Source organism: Carassius carassius, chromosome 15, assembly GCF_963082965.1.
Source record: "Carassius carassius chromosome 15, fCarCar2.1, whole genome shotgun sequence".
Classification (NCBI taxonomy): Eukaryota; Metazoa; Chordata; class Actinopteri; order Cypriniformes; family Cyprinidae; genus Carassius; species Carassius carassius.
Window position 1 is genome coordinate 22,718,218 of NC_081769.1, and position 21,861 is coordinate 22,740,078.

At 37.4% G+C, this 21,861-nt stretch overlaps 1 protein-coding gene across 4 annotated transcripts in view; it reads right to left on the minus strand.

Annotated features, from left to right (window-relative positions):
* ptk2ab (protein tyrosine kinase 2ab) overlaps nucleotides 1-18,284 on the minus strand; it is a 70,498-nt gene extending 52,214 nt beyond the window's left edge. The window contains exons 1-3 of one of the 4 annotated variants that reach the window (XM_059568061.1): nucleotides 18,110-18,284; nucleotides 5,605-5,631; nucleotides 3,506-3,992 (exon numbers count right to left, since the gene is read on the minus strand). In XM_059568061.1, the coding sequence (XP_059424044.1) occupies nucleotides 3,506-3,587 (82 nt within the window). In that variant the 5' untranslated portion in view covers nucleotides 3,588-3,992; nucleotides 5,605-5,631; nucleotides 18,110-18,284. Of the gene's footprint in view, nucleotides 1-3,505; nucleotides 3,993-5,604; nucleotides 5,632-16,757; nucleotides 16,846-18,109 lie in introns of all 4 variants that reach the window. The other 3 variants (XM_059568062.1, XM_059568067.1, XM_059568068.1) reach the window with 3 other exon arrangements.
* Between the last annotated feature and the right edge of the window lie 3,577 nt (nucleotides 18,285-21,861).

A 21,861-nucleotide genomic window follows, 5' to 3' on the forward strand; every position in this document is an offset into this window, starting at 1 on the left:
CCTCGCCGTCTACATTTATCAGGTTCTATAACCTGGAGGTTCCCGCCTTGCAAGCAAGGCTGCTGTCGGTATAGAAGAATCAGGGCCCTCAGGGGAATTCTGAATTCATGAGCGCTATGCGCTGCCGACTGTTATATGGGCAGTATTGCGTAAGACCCGCATTGCCACATTGGTCAGGCTTTGCCTCGGCTGTGTGATGTCATATTGCCGCATCTACGGATGCTGCTAGATATGGGACGGAGGGCTTTCCCCCTTTTCTGTCCCGGACTCTCTGTGAGTCCCTCAGGTGACTGTGCACTGTAAATCCTGGGCGTTGCTTCAGGTTTATCGGTGTGTGATCCCTGCGCGCACAGCGTTTTACATCGGGTTCCCGTAGCGTCTTAGCTAAGACGCAGTACGAGAGAGCTCTCGTAAGAGAACGTACTCGGTTACTAAACGTAACCTCGGTTCTCTCTAGAAGAGCGAACGAGTACTGCGTTCTCTGCCGTGCGTACGATTCACTCTGGTTCGCTTCGGCGATGAAATAAATCAGGTGAGTCAGCCTTTTCGAGCTCCTTTTATAGGTTGGGCCACACCCGTTTCGGCGGGAAGTGGCAAGAAGGGCGCGAAGCGCCCTTATTGGTCTGATGTTGCATCAGCCTGCGCTCGATAGGCTGTGCAGTTGCCGCAGAACAAGCCAATGAGCGAGCGAGCCGTCTCGCCTATGGCTGTGTACTGCTGCAAATGCGCTTTACAAAAATACAAAATTAAGGATAATTTTTTGCTTCAGTATTTCGTGAAAAGAGACTTTTCCCGTAGCGTCTTAGCTAAGACGCAGTACTCGTTCGCTCTTCTAGAGAGAACCGAGGTTACGTTTAGTAACCGAGTACGTTTTCCAATCTTTTTATGCATATTATACTGTATGGCTACTGTATCTGTCATTCTCCTTCCAGACACACTGTTAATTCTCATCTTTTAATGGCTATGAAACCATTAAAATGTTAATGGAAACAAAGCCTGATTGCAGTGGAGACAAGCAATGAAATTTGATTTAATCTATTTGGCCTGGATGGTTAGAGAAGAAATAAAAGGATGCTCACATGGGTTAGGAATGAGTTTATAACACACACTGTGCACACACAGTGAAATTACAATTTGTGTTAAAAAAAAGCAATGTAAATTGCAATCACTGTGTAAAACAGGTTGAAACTGCCATGTCAAAAATGTGAGAAAAATCTCAGATGAGTCTGTATAGGAAAGCTAATATCAGATTGCCTAATAGCATTTTTAAATGATCGACATTTGTCTGATAAAATAAGATAAAAGATAATTAAGATAAAATAAAAATACTGTATCAGTATCATTCATCATCCCCTCAATGAAATTCTTACTGACAGCAATTATCAGTATATTTTGTATTCAGTATGTGCCAAGCTTCCCACACACACACACATTCAGCTGAGCACCGATGAGAATTCTCCCCTCAGTAATGAAGCTACACTCCACCTACATGACTGCTCTTGCACTGATGTCAGCAGACAGATACTCAAGCTGACAGCCGCTCTCTGATTGTTCATTAAACTCAGCCTAATGAGTTGAAGCTCTTTTAGATAGAGAGTTGAATTCTCAGCCCTATATTACAGAAGAGATCCTTTGGTTGGGATGTTTTTCATTGAAACCATCCATATTTTAAAAACAAATTATAATAATTGAATTAAATTTGAAAGCCAATTGAATTAAATTTGAAAGCCAATTTCAACAACCTTGGCCAGAATTGCACACAGGAACAGTATACAGTAAATCTGCAACTTTCGGAATGAAGCAGGATAAACATAAGCCCACAGACCACTCATCCACAGGCAAATGCAAGTAAAAACAGTCTTTGGTATGTGAATATAACATGACTCAAATCAGATTGATGTGTCATTCAATTCTAAGACTATTAAAGAAAAAATCTGCTGCCCAACCCCCCAACATACAAAAGAAACATACAAACTCAGGAAAAAATCATAATGTAGACATGCAGCGTAACAGATTGGTACTGTACACTCCCATTCAATAGTTTGGGGTAAGTCAAATTGTTTTTTTTTTATTAACATATTTATTCAGCAAGGATAAATTAAACTGATCAAAACTGAAAGAAAATACATGTTAGAAAATATTTAATTTAAAATAAATGCTATTCTTTTGAACTTTCTATTCATCAAATAATGATTTCCATGGTTTCCACAAAATATTACACAGCACAACTGTTTACAACTTTATTAATAACAATAAGAATAAATTCTGGAGGACCAAATCAGCCTATTAGAATGATTTCTGAAGGATCATGTGACACCAAGGACTGCGGTAAGGTCTGCTGACAATTCAGTTTTGCCATCAAAGGAAATATATTAATATAGAAAACATTTAAATGCTAATCAAGGCTCCAAAAAAATTAAAAAATCAAGTAAGGAGCCATAAAAAAAAACTTTCATTTTTTTTAGGTACCACAGAATAAACATGTTTTATTTATTTTATTATTATTTTATTTTTATTTTTTTTACATTTTAACATTTCAAATAGTACTGTCATGTGTTTATTTAATCTTTTCTTAAATTTATAAGCATTTGAATCCATTTTGTAGATGACCTGGGAACTACGTTCACTTAAAGTGGGAACTAAATGTCTTTTCCAACTTAAAATATACAAAGTGCATCGTCTCGGTTTAGTACTTGAACACAGCAAATGATGCGATCGCAAAACAATCAAGAAAAAAAGCATTACATGCAAATTTTTAAGTAATAGCATGTAAATACATAGGCCTAGTACACCAGTGTACCATAATATTTTTGGTCTGTTTAGTCGCAGTTTGGAGCCCTGGTAATATTTCACAATATTACGGTTTTTACTGCATTTTTGATAAATGCAGCCCGCATGAGCATATAAGAAATCTGTATTTTATAATTATAAATAAATAAACAAATATTAAAAAGAATCTCACTGACCCCAAACATTTTTTATGGTAGTTTAATCAATATGGTATGTTAATATTTTCTATATGGTGGTTAATACAGCACAGTGATTAAAATATAAACTAATCAGGTCAGGTGGAACCTGATCATTAGACTGCTTCACCAAACATGAGAGATGATTATGAAAGAGACTGACTTGGGGGGGCTAAAAAAAAATCTTTCTATCTCTTTCTATCTTTCTAATTTCTATCTTCTGATAGAAAGACCTGAGGTTCTGATGCAATACTGTGAAGAACGTAGCATTGTAATGCCACAGCCCTAGTAATATAGATGATGTGCTAGCAGTTATCTTCCGAGATATTAAACTAACCCCTGATTCAAAACCACCATTAAGGACTGTACCAGAAAACTAGAGAAAAAACCACTGAGAAGTCATATCAGAGCACCTTTCATTTCTCCTAAACCTCCTTTAAATCAATAAACCACATCCTGTAAGACAGATAGTGTGTGAAACAGTATCGTGGAGGCTTTCTGGAAGCAGGTTGCTTCAGTGCTGTATCTGGGTGACATACTTGGCAGAGGGGGAGGGTAGGAGTAGACGCAGGCTCCTCGTGTCCAGCACAGAGGGAAGGGACTGCAGCCGCTGCTCTCCATCCGCTGGCCTCTGTTCTCGTCTCTCTCCCAGGCCCAGCGGGTCTCTGACTCTCGGGCACAGTCATAGGGAGCAGGGGGTGACCCCGGCCCACCGCAACGCACTGTGACCAGGCCACCTGGGATGGCCCTCAGAGGCCTGGGACGAGGCGTGGTGTGAGGTTGCAGCAAGGTGACTGGTCAGCTGATCGAAGCTCTAATCCAGGAGTGTGAAAACATGAAGGACGTATGGTTACAAAAATGAGGATGGCAAATAGATATGCGAAAAATGCGAGGCTTGCCGGCCTCGTTTCCCTCAGAAGTGCCTTATAAAAACCACCAGCAAGAGCAGTGGAAAAAGATCCAGAAGTGACAGGGAAATCCCACAGCTGTCCGGAGTAATCCAAAGAATGGATGCCGCAAGCAAAGCTGGAACAAAAGCAGAAATGTCGAAAAGAATAATCCTCACATGCAAAAACACTTCCTTTCAGCTGCCTTTCTGAAGTTCATCCAGATTAAGAGAGACGCTGCGGTGACGGTGTGTGTAATTTTCACAATCCGGCAGAGTGTGTCAGGAGAGAAAGTGTGCGTAAGAAGGGATGAGGGAGAGAGAAAGAATCAGGCCAACTGAAATAAGAGGAGGGGCCTCTTTAAACATGCTAATGAGTTATTTGAATCCAACTGCTATTGGCTGACCAGCTCATGTTTACAAAACACAGACCTCCAAGCCAAAAGAAGCGACCGATCAGGTTTTTCTGGGTGTGTGTTTGACCAGGATTATTCAGCTGGGCGGTCTGGTTTCTGTTTACATTCTCGGGATTGTGTTTCATATTTAAATACAAAGCATCATCATTTCTAAAAACCCCTAATCACCATATGAATGATGGTGGAACGAGGATGTCTGTGAACAGCTGTGGGCTGCTCGTGGAGATTCATGTGGAGAGGGACTGAAGGAATGTCCGTCAGCTACCTGACAATGGCTCAAGGAAGGAAGTTGGTTTCCTGTTTTTGACAACAGCCCATACTTGCAGAGATGCACATAAATAAACAATGAAACATCAGTGCAAATGAAACAACAGTTTATTTAAGAAATGAGTGCAGCATTTGCGATTTGCATAACTTGCATACTTCTTTATGCTGATGAACATGAAGAAATACATCTATAAGGTACTTTGGCAATGTACCGAAGAAATATTTCAGCATTTTTGTGTAATCCCAAACATGCCATTCCAGCTTAATAACTACAGTTAAGTCCTTGTTCGGTCTGGTTTACTACATTTATGGGAAATAAGTATAATGAATAAAATGATTTGCTGTTATTTAACAGTTTCACCTTGCCATGTTTGCCAGAGATATTCATTACTATACCAAGCACTCGTTCCCTATAGGGGGGGCAAATAGGTCACTTCCTGCTATACTAACCACATTCTCAAATATCAGCTAATAGGCCCCATTTTGTGCTTAATAATGGTCTCCATAGATGCCATACAGACACACAGGAACCCTACTGTCTAAACAAGCCCTCCTTCCCTCCAACAGTAATGCCCTTGGCTATGAAACAAATCAAGGTTAAAAATATGAAACATCAGCTGATTGGTCGGGCATCTTGAATGTGACTGGACAATGTTGCAGTTCCTCAGAAAACGCTGAATGAATTGAGGATGCATCAGTAAACACATCTAGATTTGAACAACGTCCACAACACCAATAAACTGAGAATAAATAAAAATCACCTAAAATTACAGCTATAAACCAAACTAAAACTCTTAATGCATTAAAAAGCATTTTTACATAAATGAATAATACATCAAATAAGAAAAGCTGGTTATGGGAGGATTTTAAAATTCAGCTCCATTGTCATATGGGCAGCTGACAGGCTTTGGAACAGAGTGTACTGATCTGCTTTATACAGGAGAACATACTCTACCCAATTCACATTCAGTAAATGGTGGATTAAGGTTAGGTTGACATTTCCCCCGATCAATTTGAAATCCATTTCAGAAGGAGAGAGAGAGAGAGAGAGTATAGGAGGTTGTCTTACCTGCATAATATGATATCCTTGAAATATCTGCAAAAACAATAACAGAATCATGTTAGAGTTTATAGCTTTAGAAATGAGTGATTCTTCAAAAGAACTGAAACTAGTATGTTAAAGTACTGTTTGTGTGTGCATGTGTACCAGTGTGTGTTTAGAGGGCCCTCTAGCTGTCAATACTCTGGTACTCTACATTATTCAACTACAATAAAATCAATAGAAAAGAGATGTTTATGTGCGTTTAGCGATAAATGCATTTGAAATAACCACTGACACAGAACAGAAAAAAATAAAAAATCAGCAAGGTACTAAACCTGATACAAGACTGACACTAGAAATACCAGAACTAAAATACAGAACTGCGCCAAAAAAAAACAAAAAAAAACATACCCTATCTAGTTCAATAGACTTTCCTTCCTAAAAGAGCTTTCTTAAGAAATGTGTGGCTTTTAGTCCATGTCTTTGTTTTGAGGTTATCTATTTGCTTGTGAAACTACTCTTAACTATCCAGCAGCAAATCATGGTTCAAGATTATGATGTAACTAAACTTCCTCACTAAAATAGTAAATATAACACACAAAAACAAAACTGCACTCAAAGTAATCTCAGGAATTATTTTAAGGTTCCCATTTTTTGTTTTGGAATAGAATAGAATAGAATAGAATAGAATAGAATAGAATAGAATAGAATAGAATAGAATAGAGGGCTCCTCGAGCTGAAGGGATCTCACGGATTTGGTGGACAAAATTATTATGTTATGTAAATATTATATATTATATCACACTTCTCTAGTAAGTTTCGTCTGTTTGTGAAGACAGTAGCTCAAATCCATGAATGAATGTTCCGAAGTGAAATAAACTACAATGGAATAAAGTTGATTGGAACTGAATTTAATTAAAGATGATGTCAGACTCATTTTGGATAATAAAGTTTATTGTCAAATTGTTAAATGTCCTTCCTCCATTACATAGCCTATCTCGGTCCCGTCATTATAAATGTTTGATCATTTGAGTGATCATTGCAAAAAATGTGTTCATGTTCTTTTTATGTATATACAGGTGCTGGTCATATAATTAGAATATCATCAAAAAATTACTTTATTTCACTAATTCCATTCAAAACGTGAAACTTGTATATTATATTCATTCATTACACACATGAATGATGAGTGATATATTTCAAAGGTTTATTTATTTTAATTTTGATGATTATAACTGACAACTAAGGAAAATCCCAAATTCAGTATCTCAGAAAATTAGAATATTACTTAAGACCAAAACAAAGAAAGCATTTTTAGAAATCTTGTTCTAAGGCTCGTTCTTAGGCTTGTTTTGCCTAAATTACTGCATCAATGCAGTAGGCATGGAGTCGATCAGTCTGTGGCACTGCTCAGGTGTTATGAGAGCCCAGGTTGCTCTGATAGTGGCCTTCAGTTCTTCTGCATTATTTGGTCTGGCATATCGCATCCTCCTCTTCACAATACCCTATAGATTTTCTATGGGGTTAAGGTCAGGCGAGTTTTCTGGCCAATTAAGAACAGGGATACCATGGTCCTTAAACCAGGTACTGGAAGCTTTGGCACTGTGTGCAGGTGCCAAGTCCTGTTGGAAAATGGAATCTGCATCTCCATAAAGACTGTTAGCAGGAGGAAGCATGAAGTGCTCTAAAACTTCATGATATAGGGCTGCGTTGACCTTGGACCTCAGAAAACACAGTGGACCAACACCAGCAGATGACATGGCACCCCAAACAATCACTGCTTGTGGAAACTTTACACTGGACCTCAAGCAAAGTGGATTGTGTGCCTCTTCTATCTTCCTCCAGACTCTGGGTCCCTGATTTTCAAAGGAAATGCAAAATTTCATCAGAGAACATAACTTTGGACCACTCAGCAGCAGTCCAGTCCTTTTTGTCTTTAGACGCTTCTGACGCTGTCTGTTGTTCAAGAGTGGCTTGATATATATAGTATAGTACCGGTCAAAATGTACTATATATAGTACCGGTCAAATGTTTGGACACACGAATCGGAAAGTGTCCCATTTGTTTGTCTTTTGACTGGTTCTGTACTATAATATGGTTAAACGGATCGTAGTTAATCCATGATCCGTACGGACCAAGCACCACGGTTCGGGCACAGATGTGATCCGCAGATTAATTGCATTAATTGCAAATTGAACCATAATAGAGTATAAGTTTATAATTTGTTCACATTAACAAAAGCAAGCGAATTTTACTTGCGCACTGGTCTCTAGGCGCACACATGAAGCGTGCAAACACGTTTCAGACTGCGCACACACACCGAACTGAATCCTCTTCTGAACCCTCTCAACAGGCACATACACATAAAATTATGACAAAATACCCATCTACCCATCTCGACAATCGTTTAGGTAAACGCAGTCAGTTATGTCTTAAGTGAATGAAAACAGCTGAAAAAGAAATGGGATGTGATGTGTATCATTATATGGGATAATGTTATAATGATTATATAGGCCTATAAATACTGCTGCTTTAATTAATGATCATTAAAACAAAATCTATATTTCATTTATACAGTGAACACTGTGCAGTGTTATTTCCGCTAATTATTACATTTCTGTATTTGAATACTACCAACCTTATTTTATTTTAACATATATTTTTATTTGTTGTATTTATCTATGCTTGTACCGTATTTTCCGGACTATAAGTCGCACTTTTTTTCATAGTTTGGCTGGTCCTGCGACTTATAGTCAGGTGCGACTTATTTATCAAAATTAATTTGACATGAACCAAAAGAAATGAACTAACAGAAAACATTATCGTCTACAGCCGTGAGAGGGCGCTCTATGCTGCCAGAGATGTTTTCAGCATAGTTCGCCCTCTCGCGGCTGTAGACGGTAATGTTTTCTCTTGGTTCTTGGGTCTAAATAAATGCGACTTATAGTCCGGTGCGACTTATATATGTTTTTTTCCTCGTCATGTCGTATTTTTGGACTGATGCGACTTATACCCAGGTGCGACTTATAGTCTGAAAAATACGGTAATTTGTGTATTTGTTCATATTTTTACTGGCTGTTCTCGTCTCTTTAATCATGTTTAAACTTTCTTAGTTCATCTAGTAGTATTTGCTGTGGAATCAAAGAAGTACTTAGCTTTAAGTAATAAATGTTAAGCAAGTTAATTTTAATATTTACATTTTCTTGCTGATCCGAAAAAGGATCCAATCTATGGGTCAAAAACTGTAATGTGATCCAAACCATGAGATTTGTGATCCATTGAAACACTATAATATAAGAATATCGGCTGATATATCAATATTGGCCTTTTTAACACCCTAATATCGGTATAGCCCTCCCCCCCCCCCCCCCAAAAAAAAAACATATCGGTCAGGCCCTAATTGACATAAAACTGAACTCTAAATATTATTGTTGTGAAGGGGTCAATAAATTAAAACTAAATATTTAATATACATGAATAAAAGCTTGTGCCTGGAATGGAATGGAATTATATCCAGAGACCATTATCATGAAACTTTGGCAGACAGAAAGGACGGTGCTTTGCAAAAAGCTCAGAATGAGGTCATTCTTGAGCCCTATGCTTACTCGGACACTATCAGCAGGTCAACCAGAGGCTGGGCGACAATCAGAACTGCTGAAAAGTCTGTCTTATTAAACAGGGAACTCTGGATAATCTTTTCATTGTAGATGCTGAATATGACTGCGCTCTAATTGGAATGCAGTGGATTTCAGCTATTTGAAGCATTAGAATCTCACACTGCATTATGCTGAAAAGGTGAACAAACAAAAGCTGGCCAGACTTTGTAATTCTGTGATGGATTGCAGCAAAATGGTGGTATAAATAGGACTGCAATTAAATTAAAGGTCACTGCCGTATTACTACAAAATAGGGATGGGACGATAACCGGTTTTATCGATAACCGTGATAAAATGTGCTGAAGGTTAGTAATATCGTTTAAAAATGAATTATCATTAAAACCGTGTTTGATTATCGCGGTTTTAATAACTCGCTATTAAATCATGTCCAGCCAGCAACAGTCTGACGCAAGCGCAGCGCACAATGTTTTTTTGTTTTTTTTTCGAGAAGGAATGCAGAGTCAGTGACTTTTCTATGCTTTTCTATGCTTCTACACTTTTCATTGTAAGGAAGGAAATGCCACAGAATTTAATCTTTCTTTAAATTAAGTGCATAGAGTTGCTTGTTTTATTAGTTGTTTGTTGATTATTAAATATAAAACTTGCTGAAATGTTTTCAGTGTGAGCATCAACTATTTTTGAACACTTTCATCTCGTTTCAACAAAACCGTGATAATATTGATAATCGTGATAATTTTAGTCACTATAATCGTGATATTAAATTTTCATACCATCCCATCCCTACTACAAAACCTATAAAACCACAAAGTCTGGATTATTTTTCTCTGACAGCTACTAAGTTAAACTCTATGAACTATGTTCAGTTTAAGAGTTAACGCCAGTGAGATCTCTTCATAAACACAGGCAGCTATCAAACTGGCAATCTACCTAAACCTCACACAGCACAACTGAGAAAATAGAAGAAAAACAGACAGTAATTGTGAAAAAGAGACAGTTCTGAGAAACAAACATTGAAGCCATCCTTCATTGAGAACAGAGACGATCTCAGTAAATAAACAAAAAACAAAAACATTCTACAGTCGTGGCCAAAAGTTTTGAGAATTACATAAATATTAGTTTTCAAAAAGTTTGCTGCTAAACTGCTTTTAGATCTTTGTTTCAGTTGTTTCTGTGATGTACTGAAATATAATTACAAGCACTTCATACGTTTCAAAGGCTTTTATCGAAAAATTACATGACATTTATGCAAAGAGTCAGTATTTGCAGTGTTGGCCCTTCTTTTTCAGGACCTCTGCAATTCGACTGGGCATGCTCTCAATCAACTTCTGGGCCAAATCCTGACTGATAGCAACCCATTCTTTCATAATCACTTCTTGGAGTTTGTCAGAATTAGTGGGTTTTTGTTTGTCCACCCTCCTCTTGAGGATTGACCACAAGTTCTCAATGGGATTAAGATCTGGGGCGTTTCCAGGCCATGGACCCAAAATTTAAACATTCTGGTCCCCGAGCCACTTAGTTATCACTTTTGCCTTATGGCACGGTGCTCCATCGTGCTGGAAAATGCATTGTTCTTCACCAAACTGTTGTTGGATTGTTGGAAGAAGTTGCTGTTGGAGGGTGTTTTGGTACCATTCTTTATTCATGGCTGTGTTTTTGGGCAGAATTGTGAGTGAGCCCACTCCCTTGGATGAGAAGCAACCCCACACATGAATGGTGTCAGGATGCTTTACTGTTGGCATGACACAGGACTGATGGTAGCGCTCTCCTTTTCTTCTCCGGACAAGCCTTTTTCCAGATGCCACAAACAATCGGAAAGGGGCTTCATCAGAGAATATGACTTTGCCCCAGTCCTCAGCAGTCCATTCACTATACTTTCTGCAGAAGATCAATCTGTCCCTGATGTTTTTTTTTTTGGAGAGAAGTGGCTTCTTTGCTGCCCTTCTTGACACCAGGCCATCTTCCAAAAGTCTTCGCCTCACTGTGCGTGCAGATGCGCTCACACCTGCCTGCTGCCATTCCTGAGCAAGCTCTGCACTGGTGGCACTCCGATCCCGCAGCTGAATCCTCTTTAGGAGACGATCCTGGCGCTTGCTGGACTTTCTTGGACGCCCTGAAGCCTTCTTTACAAGAATTGAACCTCTTTCCTTGAAGTTCTTGATGATCCTATAAATTGTTGATTTAGGTGCAATCTTAGTAGCCACAATATCCTTGCCTGTGAAGCCATTTTATGCGACGCAATAATGGCTGCATGCGTTTCTTTGCAGGTCACCATGGTTAACAATGGAAGAACAATGATTTCAAGCATCACCCTCCTTTTAACATGTCAAGTCTGCCATTCTAACCCAATCAGCCAGACATAATGATCTCCAGCCTTGTGCTCGTCAACATTCTCACCTGAGTTAACAAGACGATTACTGAAATGATCTCAGCAGGTCCTTTAATGACAGCAATGAAATGCAGTGGAAAGGTTTTTTTGGGATTAAGTTAATTTTCATGGCAAAGAAGGACTATGAAATTCATCTGATCACTCTTCATAACATTCTGGAGTATATGCAAATTGCTATTATAAGCAGCAACTTTTCCAATTTCCAATATTTATGTAATTCTCAAAACTTTTGGCCATGACTGTATGTTGTGTGAGGAACCATCTTAAATGGGTTTTTGGAATAAAGCAGCTGGTTTGTTGGAACAAGGTGGTCTACCACACCACCCTTCAGCCCTACAAAAATTTAATTCAACTTGGACCATCTAAGGAAGACCATTAAGGACCGGTTTGGACCAACTAGAAACTGTGCAAATAACTTCCATCAGAATCAGGTTTTAACTTGATTTTCCAACATTAAATAAATAAATCTTTAAAGTAAAACTATGCAGGATAAAAAAAAATATTGACACCCAGATATCTCAATGATGCCTTTACTGCTTATTGAATAACAGCCAAATGATCTTGCACAAGTTTTCTGGGAACATCAGTTGCTATTATGAAACCCTGGTGCCAAGTTATTGTAACACCCAAAGCATTTTATACAAAGAATAAATCTAGGAAATAAAGTGAAAACTAAGATTAGAAACTTGCTAAATGTTATGCTCATTATGATACAGCTATTCATCTGTTTGGAAAATATCTTTCTATATGTTAACATCCTCAATCAAATCTTTTACAGTACTTGCCATGCAGGATTAAAGCAAACAGGAAGCTGCATTGGAAGATCTATCTACATGATTTTTGAGGGACATCAGCACCATATCAGTTATCATCTGATATTCAAGATTTTGTTTCAAGATTTTTATAAATTGTATTATTAATTTATGCAATGTAACATAGGGACGAGACGTCAGTCAGATTCGTCAGCAAAAGTGATTTCGCACAACAAAAACACTTTTTGCCTTGAATAACATTTGCTTTTATTTGTTTAATTTTTGTTTAAGTTAAATTTAATTTGATGTTAAAATATGTTCTCTAATCTCAGTACTGTTTGTTTAAGGGAACTTGGGCAAGTTATGGAGTCAGTCATGGCAATCTTCAGCTAACATTTCGAGTGAAACGTGAGGCCGTGGCCTGAAGTTCGCAGTTCCCCCAGCAAAGAGTAGCCTTTCACCAGCACAGATTTCTGTGATACACTGGCATGAGAATTAGCACTATTTCGGTAAAAAGTGATTACAGAGAACGATTGAATACACTTCAATTAAAATTCTACTTTTAAAATGTTACATTTTTATGTCTAAAATGCTTGTTAAACATGTTTAAATGTATTTAATAGTGAAGTGATCATCAAATTTGGAAGGCAAGAACCACTTTCCTGCAGAGTTTAGCTCAAACCCTAATCAAAGTGAATCTCGCGAGCCAGATTTGAGGATCACTGTAATAGTGTAAACTATGCTGCATTCCCCCAAATAAATTCCATTTGTCTTGTATTTTTTCCATGTGTTCTTTATTAGTAATAAATGTTTATCTTTCAATTATTGCTGTTTCCTCTAGTAATTTTACGTGTTTTTTAATTTCCAGTCCATTTTAAGCCAGCAAATATAATTATTTTTAAACAATAGATTACTTAAATTAAACAATCCAGAATGGTGGGTAAAAATGATTAACCCACCCATCTGGGTTTAAAATAACCCAGCATGTGTTCTGTCCAATATTTACCCAGCGCTGGGTTGCCAAATAACCCAAATAGGGTTGTTTTTAACCCAGCAATTTTTAAGAATATAGCACTTAAAACAATTTATTTTAGTTATTAACTAACTTATTTAGACAAAATAGTAAATTTTTATATCTACCAAGACATTTATTGGTTGTCAAAATAAAATACCAGTCAGAATGTTTATCCTGCATACTTTCTGTTTTCTTGAAAGCAAGTAGAGTCAAAACCAGAGCACAACAGAGACAGATGTGTGTGTTTAACTCAGGGCAGAGCAGAGGAGGGATTGTAAGCCACAGGGGAGAAGGAAGAATAAGAGTGAGAGACAGAGAGAAGAGGATTGACCCCTCCCAACAGCATCTACAAAAGACATCCATCAGTTCAAACCCTTCTCAAAGCCCCCCTCTGCTTACAGTGCACAAATTTGCCCGTTTCTTAACCTCTTATCTCTCCTCTCAGCAGTCACACGCTGAGCCTGAGACACTGCCATAAAGACTCATCACGCTGCTGCTGACTGACGCATGCTGAACTGAGAGCAGTTTTAAGGTGCAGATTCAGCCAGATTGACACAGCTATACAGTCGGTGAATTCAAGGGACAGTTCATTCAAAAATATAAATATATATAATTCTGCCATCATTTTATTCACCCATGTTGTTCCAAACCTGAGTTTCTTTCTTCTGTGGAAAACAAAAAGACGATACTTTGTGGAATGTTTTATCTGTATTGCTATTAATTTGATCCAAATGACTGATTGTTTGGACTCAAAAAAATGCAGGGTTATTATTGTTAACTAAACTTTAGAACCATACTAAAAGAAATGTAACTGAAATAAAATTAAATAAAAAAATAAAAAATGTACTATAAAGTTATAAAGTACTATAAAAAAAATAAAGTAAAAAAAAAATATATATATATATATATATATAAACTCATAAAATTGCCATTTGCCACTATTACTAAACCCAGTACTAATATTAAAGTAACATTTTTAATTTAATTTAAAATATTACCTAACACTATAGTACATCAATTATACTAAATAACACTGCTCCCGTGTTACCTTGAATGATGTGATAGCTGTAAGAACGGTATCTCCCCAAAATAAAAATCACCATTAAAAAGAAATCAGTCAGACAGGGATGTCTCATTGCTGCTATATGTGTTGACCCCTGTCACTCTCTACTATAACAGAATGAAACCCTGAGCTGTTCTAAAGCAGTTAGGAGCTCAGGCCTCTGCCAATCAATAGTAATAATAACAGGGAAAAATGTCACCATGTCACACTACGGCCTAAAATCGGTCCAGGGTAATTCCTCTAATGAATAGCTCAGAGGAGACAGACCCTGAGGCCTGACTGAGCTGAATAAATCCACATTCCTCTCATCATGTCCAGGCTTAATAATATACACCTGACTAGTCCAGCGCTCTGGTTGGACTGCTCTTCAGGTGAGAGAGACTGGATCTTCTTTACCAATTTTTTTTAATGCAATTCTTGAGAGAGTCATGGTAACATTCAAATATTCACCCATGCAGGCAAAACATTCATCTACACAAGCCATCACACTCAGTACTCGTCTATCAATATCAGATTACAAGATTGACAGCGAGCACAGATTCAGATTTTAGTAAAGGTGATACAATAGAGATGAACAATACATATATGATTCAACTATCAAATCAAAGGACTGCATAAACAGACATCTACAATTTTGTATAAAGCATAGGTGGTGAAAAGCAATAAGTTACCGAATAAACAAGTATACTATGACTACACTATCATCAAAGGCTTGGGGTAAAGACTTTTTTAATGTTTTGCAAGTCTTTTAATGTTGGATTTATTTTATGTAAATTAAAAAAACTGTAAATTGTGAATTTTCAGCAGCCATTACTACAGTCTTCACATGATTCTTCAGAAACCATTCTAATAAGCTGATCTGATGCTCAAAAAACATTTTATAATCATCAATGTTGAAAACAATTTTATTGCTTAATATTTTGGTGTAAATTATTAAAAATATATATTAATACTGACCTCAACACTACAATAACGGCTTGTTGATTAAAATTAATTTACACTTGTGCCTGGTTTTCTTTAAAAAGGCAAAAAATATAGGTTTCTGTGTAGCCCAAAAGAATGACAGGGGTCAGTTTGTTAAACAGTATTATAGCCACAAGATGTATATTCAAAAAAAAAAAAAAAACTTCCATGGAACATGATTTTAGTGTTAAAAAAAAAACTGATTTTCTCTATGAAATTACATTCAATTTTACAAATGTATTGCCACGACATCACAACAACACCCTAAAATGACTATTACAATTACGATTTAAACAGCCGACAGCTCAAATAATACATATTCTGCTTTAAAACCTCCAGAAACTACCCACATTCACTTCCATTGTAAGAAGAACAGAGGATCAAAAACAACATTTTTGTAGTTATCAAATGTTGCCATCTGCGCTAAACTTGTTTTGAACCTGTAAGTCGCTTTGGATAAAAGCGTCTGCTAAATGAATAAATGTAAATGTAAATGTAATCTCCCTTTAATGGCGTCTGTATTCTTCAGTGCGAGATGGTGGTAAGGTTACTGAACTCTCAAATCAGCAACAGTATAGTTTTCAAAAACGTACATCAATGCTGTTTAACATATAAGCAACATTCACTGTATCTGCCTGCATGATAGATCATTCCAATACCTGCAGCAGACCAAAGCTATGTCGAGACTTGTCAAATACACAGGAATTCGTCCTAAACAAAATGTTGCAATGCATTACACATAACCTACATATGGCGCACAACATTTAAAAACAAAACCTTATAAACTACACAAACAAACAGCATCAAAACATCATGTAAAAGGGCACAACAAGCTAAAGACACAATCATAATATCATTTCCTAAACCTAACAACAAACCAAAACATTCTTTAAAATACTGCATGGTTGTGTATATTAAGAAATGATGTTTAAAATGGCTATGGACTCAAAACACAGTGCTTTTATTTAGCGTTTAAGAACAGATTTTTAAAGCTGACTGAAAATACACCACCATATAAAAACATAGCCTCAAGCGTAGCTCTGCACCAAGCCAAGCCTCTTGGAGTTCTTGCGATCACATTTGCAATGGAAATATGAAATATGGCTTTAGGTGCCCCTACTCTACCCTGAAGCTGAAAAAAAAATGCCCTTTGTTTTATAGATGATCTTATATGCGAGTACACAACGTAATGTTTTCAAATGAGATGCTTCACCTGGATGGGATTTTATACAGAATATATGCATATGACATGAGCTCTCCAACCCTGAAACGCCTTCCAGAAACTCTGTTTCTGTCTTGGAGCAGCTTCTAAATAATGAATGATTACCATTACACAATGGACCATGATTAATGTCAGCACTATTACAAACAAAGACCTACGTACCTGCACTGGCACAGCTTAGAAAACTCCAGAACTGCATGGTGTATTTCCATGTACCTTCCCAGACTTTACTCAGCGCTCCTTACCTGTGCTAATGACGTAATGTTACAGAATACCTGCAGAGGTTCTGAAGCCCCGCCCACCATATAACGCTGCTCTGATTGGTCAACATCCATGAAAACCAGGTGAACCGCAAACACTCACTAGTCACAACGAATGACTCATTTCCGTGAAACGGTTCTCCCGAACAGTTTGTTCCAATCATCGTCTCTTTACGTCATCAGTGTTATTTATGATATTTAGCTTTCAAATGTTTTTATAAATTTTTATTTTAAAACAAATTCGGTTTCGTAAGTGGGTTTATAAAAAAATCGGACTGATATCGTAAGACAAGTGGAAGTCGTTTAACAGATTCAGTAGAAAGAAAACACCTCTAAAGAACGATTCATTCAGAGATTTCGATCACAAAAAAATAAAAAAAATAAAAATCAGAAGAACAAAGAATAAAATCTTGATAACAGATCTATAATATGACACGATTGTTTACATCCTGGTCACTTGATAATTTTTTTCGTATTCTAGTATGTTGTTTTGTTTTTATTTTGTCAAAACGAACTAATTATTGAAAAACTTCAACCAGTCAAAATGTCAACTATACCAATTAATATTAAACACCACCTCCATGTATCTAAAATATCAGCCTAGCTGGAAGCAGGTGACTAGCCTAACTTACTGTAATAAACTGCTTGTATAGCCAGCACTTCATTAAGTGAAAATAGATGCACTTGACACATAATACTAGTAGAAAGCATCATATACAAATGCTGCTATAATCTTGTCTGCTCACTAAACCGGTGGCATTGTTCGTCTTTTGTTGTTTTCAGTTCACCATGTGAACAAATACAGTCTGACAACAATACACAGCCTCTAACACAACTCAAAATAACAATCCAGCTGAGAGCAAGACATATTTATACCGGGTTGTTAAACATGCAGAGATTGGTGTCAAAAGTGACATGACGCTTTTTCGGTGAGGAAGAAAAACATTGGGAATGGCTTGAAATCACTGGGTATGGTCTCTTTTGTCAGGATCATTAGTCCTGCAAAGCATGCACAGCTGACTTTTATCAGCAATTTCATAATGATACGGGAATCCTAAGCACGCAGCAATGCAATAACACGCCTTGCATTCACAATCTAATGCAATACAACATATCAGGCTGGCCCAAGAAAGCCCACTCTCCAGGTCCAAGTGCAAATACGAGCCCCTCACGCTATGCTACCAAGCTAACACAGTTATTGCAATTATTACAGCAAATATAAAATATGCATTTTTAACAAGGAACAATATTTACCGTGTTCTTTTCATCAGACGTCTCCAAAAAAGCGCCTTCTTAATAAACACGCTGCAATCCGCAGTGTTTGGCTTTGGTTTGTGCCCCGTGCTAGCGCTGTTTGTGGGTCCGTCCAGGCTCCGTGGGGTCTGTAGTGGATCTGAAGCTGGAATCCTCCCTCTTGCTCTCACTCTCGCTGCTGCTAGTGCACGAATCATCGTGTTGAACCGATTCTATTGAATCATTCTGTAGAACCGATTCGTAAATCGTGTGACTTGCATGATAACTACGGACAAAGGCGCATAAGAGACAGTTAGGAACATTTCCCTATAAAAAAAACCTATATATATATATATATACAACCCGAATTCCGGAAGAGTTGGGACGTTTTTTAAATTTTAATAAAATGAAAACTAAAAGACTTTCAAATCACATGAGCCAATATTTTATTCACAATATAACATAGATAACATAGCAAATGTTTAAACTGAGAAAGTTTACAATTTTATGCACAAAATGAGCTCATTTCAATTTTGATTTCTGCTACAGGTCTCAAAATAGTTGGGACGGGGCATGTTTACCATGGTGTAGCATCTCCTTTTCTTTTCAAAACAGTTTGAAGACGTCTGGGCATTGAGGCTATGAGTTGCTGGAGTTTTGCTGTTGGAATTTGGTCCCATTCTTGCCTTATATAGATTTCCAGCTGCTGAAGAGTTTGTGGTCGTCTTTGACGTATTTTTCATTTAATGATGCGCCAAATGTTCTCTATAGGTGAAAGATCTGGACTGCAGGCAGGCCAGGTTAGCACCCGGACTCTTCTACGACGAAGCCATGCTATTGTTATAGTTGCAGTATATGGTTTTGCATTGTCCTGCTGAAATAAACAAGGCCTTCCCTGAAATAGACGTTGTTTGGAGGGAAGCATATGTTGCTCTAAAACCTTTATATACCTTTCAGCATTCACAGAGCCTTCCAAAACATGCAAGCTGCCCATACCGTATGCACTTATGCACCCCCATACCATCAGAGATGCTGGCTTTTGAACTGAACGCTGATAACATGCTGGAAGGTCTCCCTCCTCTTTAGCCCGGAGGACACGGCGTCCGTGATTTCCAACAAGAATGTCAAATTTGGACTCGTCTGACCATAAAACACTATTCCACTTTGAAATAGTCCATTTTAAATGAGCCTTGGCCCACAGGACACAACGGCGCTTCTGGACCATGTTCACATATGGCTTCCTTTTTGCATGATAGAGCTTTAGTTGGCATCTGCTGATGGCACGGCGGATTGTGTTTACCGACAGTGGTTTCTGAAAGTATTCCTGGGCCCATTTAGTAATGTCATTGACACAATCATGCCGATGAGTGATGCAGTGTCGTCTGAGAGCCCGAAGACCACGGGCATCCAATAAAGGTCTCCGGCCTTGTCCCTAACGCACAGAGATTTCTCCAGTTTCTCTGAATCTTTTGATGATGTTATGCACTGTAGATGATGAGATTTGCAAAGCCTTTGCAATTTGACATTGAGGAACATTGTTTTTAAAGTTTTCCACAATTTTTTTACGCAGTCTTTCACAGATTGGAGAGCCTCTGCCCATCTTTACTTCTGAGAGACTCTGCTTCTCTAAGACAAAGCTTTTATAGCTAATCATGTTACAGACCTGATATCAATTAACTTAATTAATCACTAGATGTTCTCCCAGCTGAATCTTTTCAAAACTGCTTGCTTTTTTAGCCATTTGTTGCCCCCGTGCCAACTTTTTTGAGACCTGTAGCAGTCATTAAATTTTAAATGAGCTAATTAAGTGGATAAAAGTGTAAAATTTCTCAGTTTAAACATTTGCTATGTTATCTATGTTCTATTGTGAATAAAATATTGGCTCATGTGATTTGAAATTCCTTTAGTTTTCATTTTATTAAAATTTAAAAAACGTCCCAACTTTTCCGGAATTCGGGTTGTATATGTATATATGTATATATATATATATGTATATATATATATATATATGTATATATGTATATATGTATGTATATATATATATATATATATATATGTATATATATATATATATGTATATATGTATATATGTATATATATGTATATATGTATATATATATATATATATATATATATATATATGTATATATATATATATATATATATATATATATATATATATGTATATATGTATATATATATATATATATATATATATATATATATATATATGTCAATGTCAATGTCACCTTTATTTATATAGTGCTTTAAACAAAATACATTGCGTCAAAGCAACTGAACAACATTCATTAGGAAAACAGTGTCAATAATGCAAAAAATGAGAGTTAAAGGCAGTTCATCATTGGATTCAGTTATGTCATCTCTGTTCAGTTAAATAGTGTCTGTGCATTTATTTGCAATCAAGTCAACGATATCGCTGTAGATGAAGTGTCCCCAACTAAGCAAGCCAGAGGCGACAGCGGCAAGGAACCGAAACTCCATCGGTGACAGAATGGAGAAAAAAATCTTGGGAGAAACCAAGCTCAGTTGGGGGGCCAGTTCTCCTCTGACCAGACGAAACCAGTAGTTCAATTCCAGACTGCAGCAAAGTCAGATTGTGCAGAAGAATCATCTGTTTCCTGTGGTCTTGTCCTGGTGCTCCTCTGAGACAAGGTCTTTACAGGGGATCTTTATCTGGGGCTCTAGTTGTCCTGGTCTCCGCTGTCTTTCAGGGATGTAGAGGTCCTTTCTAGGTGCTGATCCAGCATCTGGTCTGGATACGTACTGGATCCGGGTGACTGCAGTGACCCTCTGATCTGGATACAGACTGGATCTGGTGGCCACGGTGACCTCGGAACAAGAGAGAAACAGACAAATATTAGCGTAGATGCCATTCTTCTAATGATGTAGCAAGTACATAGGTTGTTATGGGAAGTGTTTCCGGTTCCGGTTTACCTAATTAATGCAGCCTAAAAATCCTTTAACGGATTTGGATAATAAAAGCATATTAGTATGTTATGTGTATGCCAGGTTAAAGAGATGGGTCTTTAATCTAGATTTAAACTGCAAGAGTGTGTCTGCCTCCCGAACAATGTTAGGTAGGTTATTCCAGAGTTTAGGCGCCAAATAGGAAAAGGATCTGCCGCCTGCAGTTGATTTTGATATTCTAGGTATTATCAAATTGCCTGAGTTTTGAGAACGTAGCGGACGTAGAGGATTATAATGTAAAAGGAGCTCATTCAAATACTGAGGTGCTAAACCATTCAGGGCTTTATAAGTAATAAGCAATATTTTAAAATCTATGCGATGCTTGATAGGGAGCCAGTGCAGTGTTGACAGGACCGGGCTAATATGGTCATACTTCCTGGTTCTAGTAAGAACTCTTGCTGCTGCATTTTGGACTAGCTGTAGTTTGTTTACTAAGCGTGCAGAACAACCACCCAATAAAGCATTACAATAATCTAACCTTGAGGTCATAAATGCATGGATTAACATTTCTGCATTTGACATTGAGAGCATAGGCCGTAATTTAGATATATTTTTGAGATGGAAAAATGCAGTTTTACAAATGCTAGAAACGTGGCTTTCTAAGGAAAGATTGCGATCAAGTAGCACACCTAGGTTCCTAACTGATGATGAAGAATTGACAGAGCAACCATCAAGTCTTAGACAGTGTTCTAAGTTATTACAAGCAGAGTTTTTAGGTCCTATAATTAACACCTCTGTTTTTTCAGAATTTAGCAGTAAGAAATTACTCGTCATCCAGTTTTTTA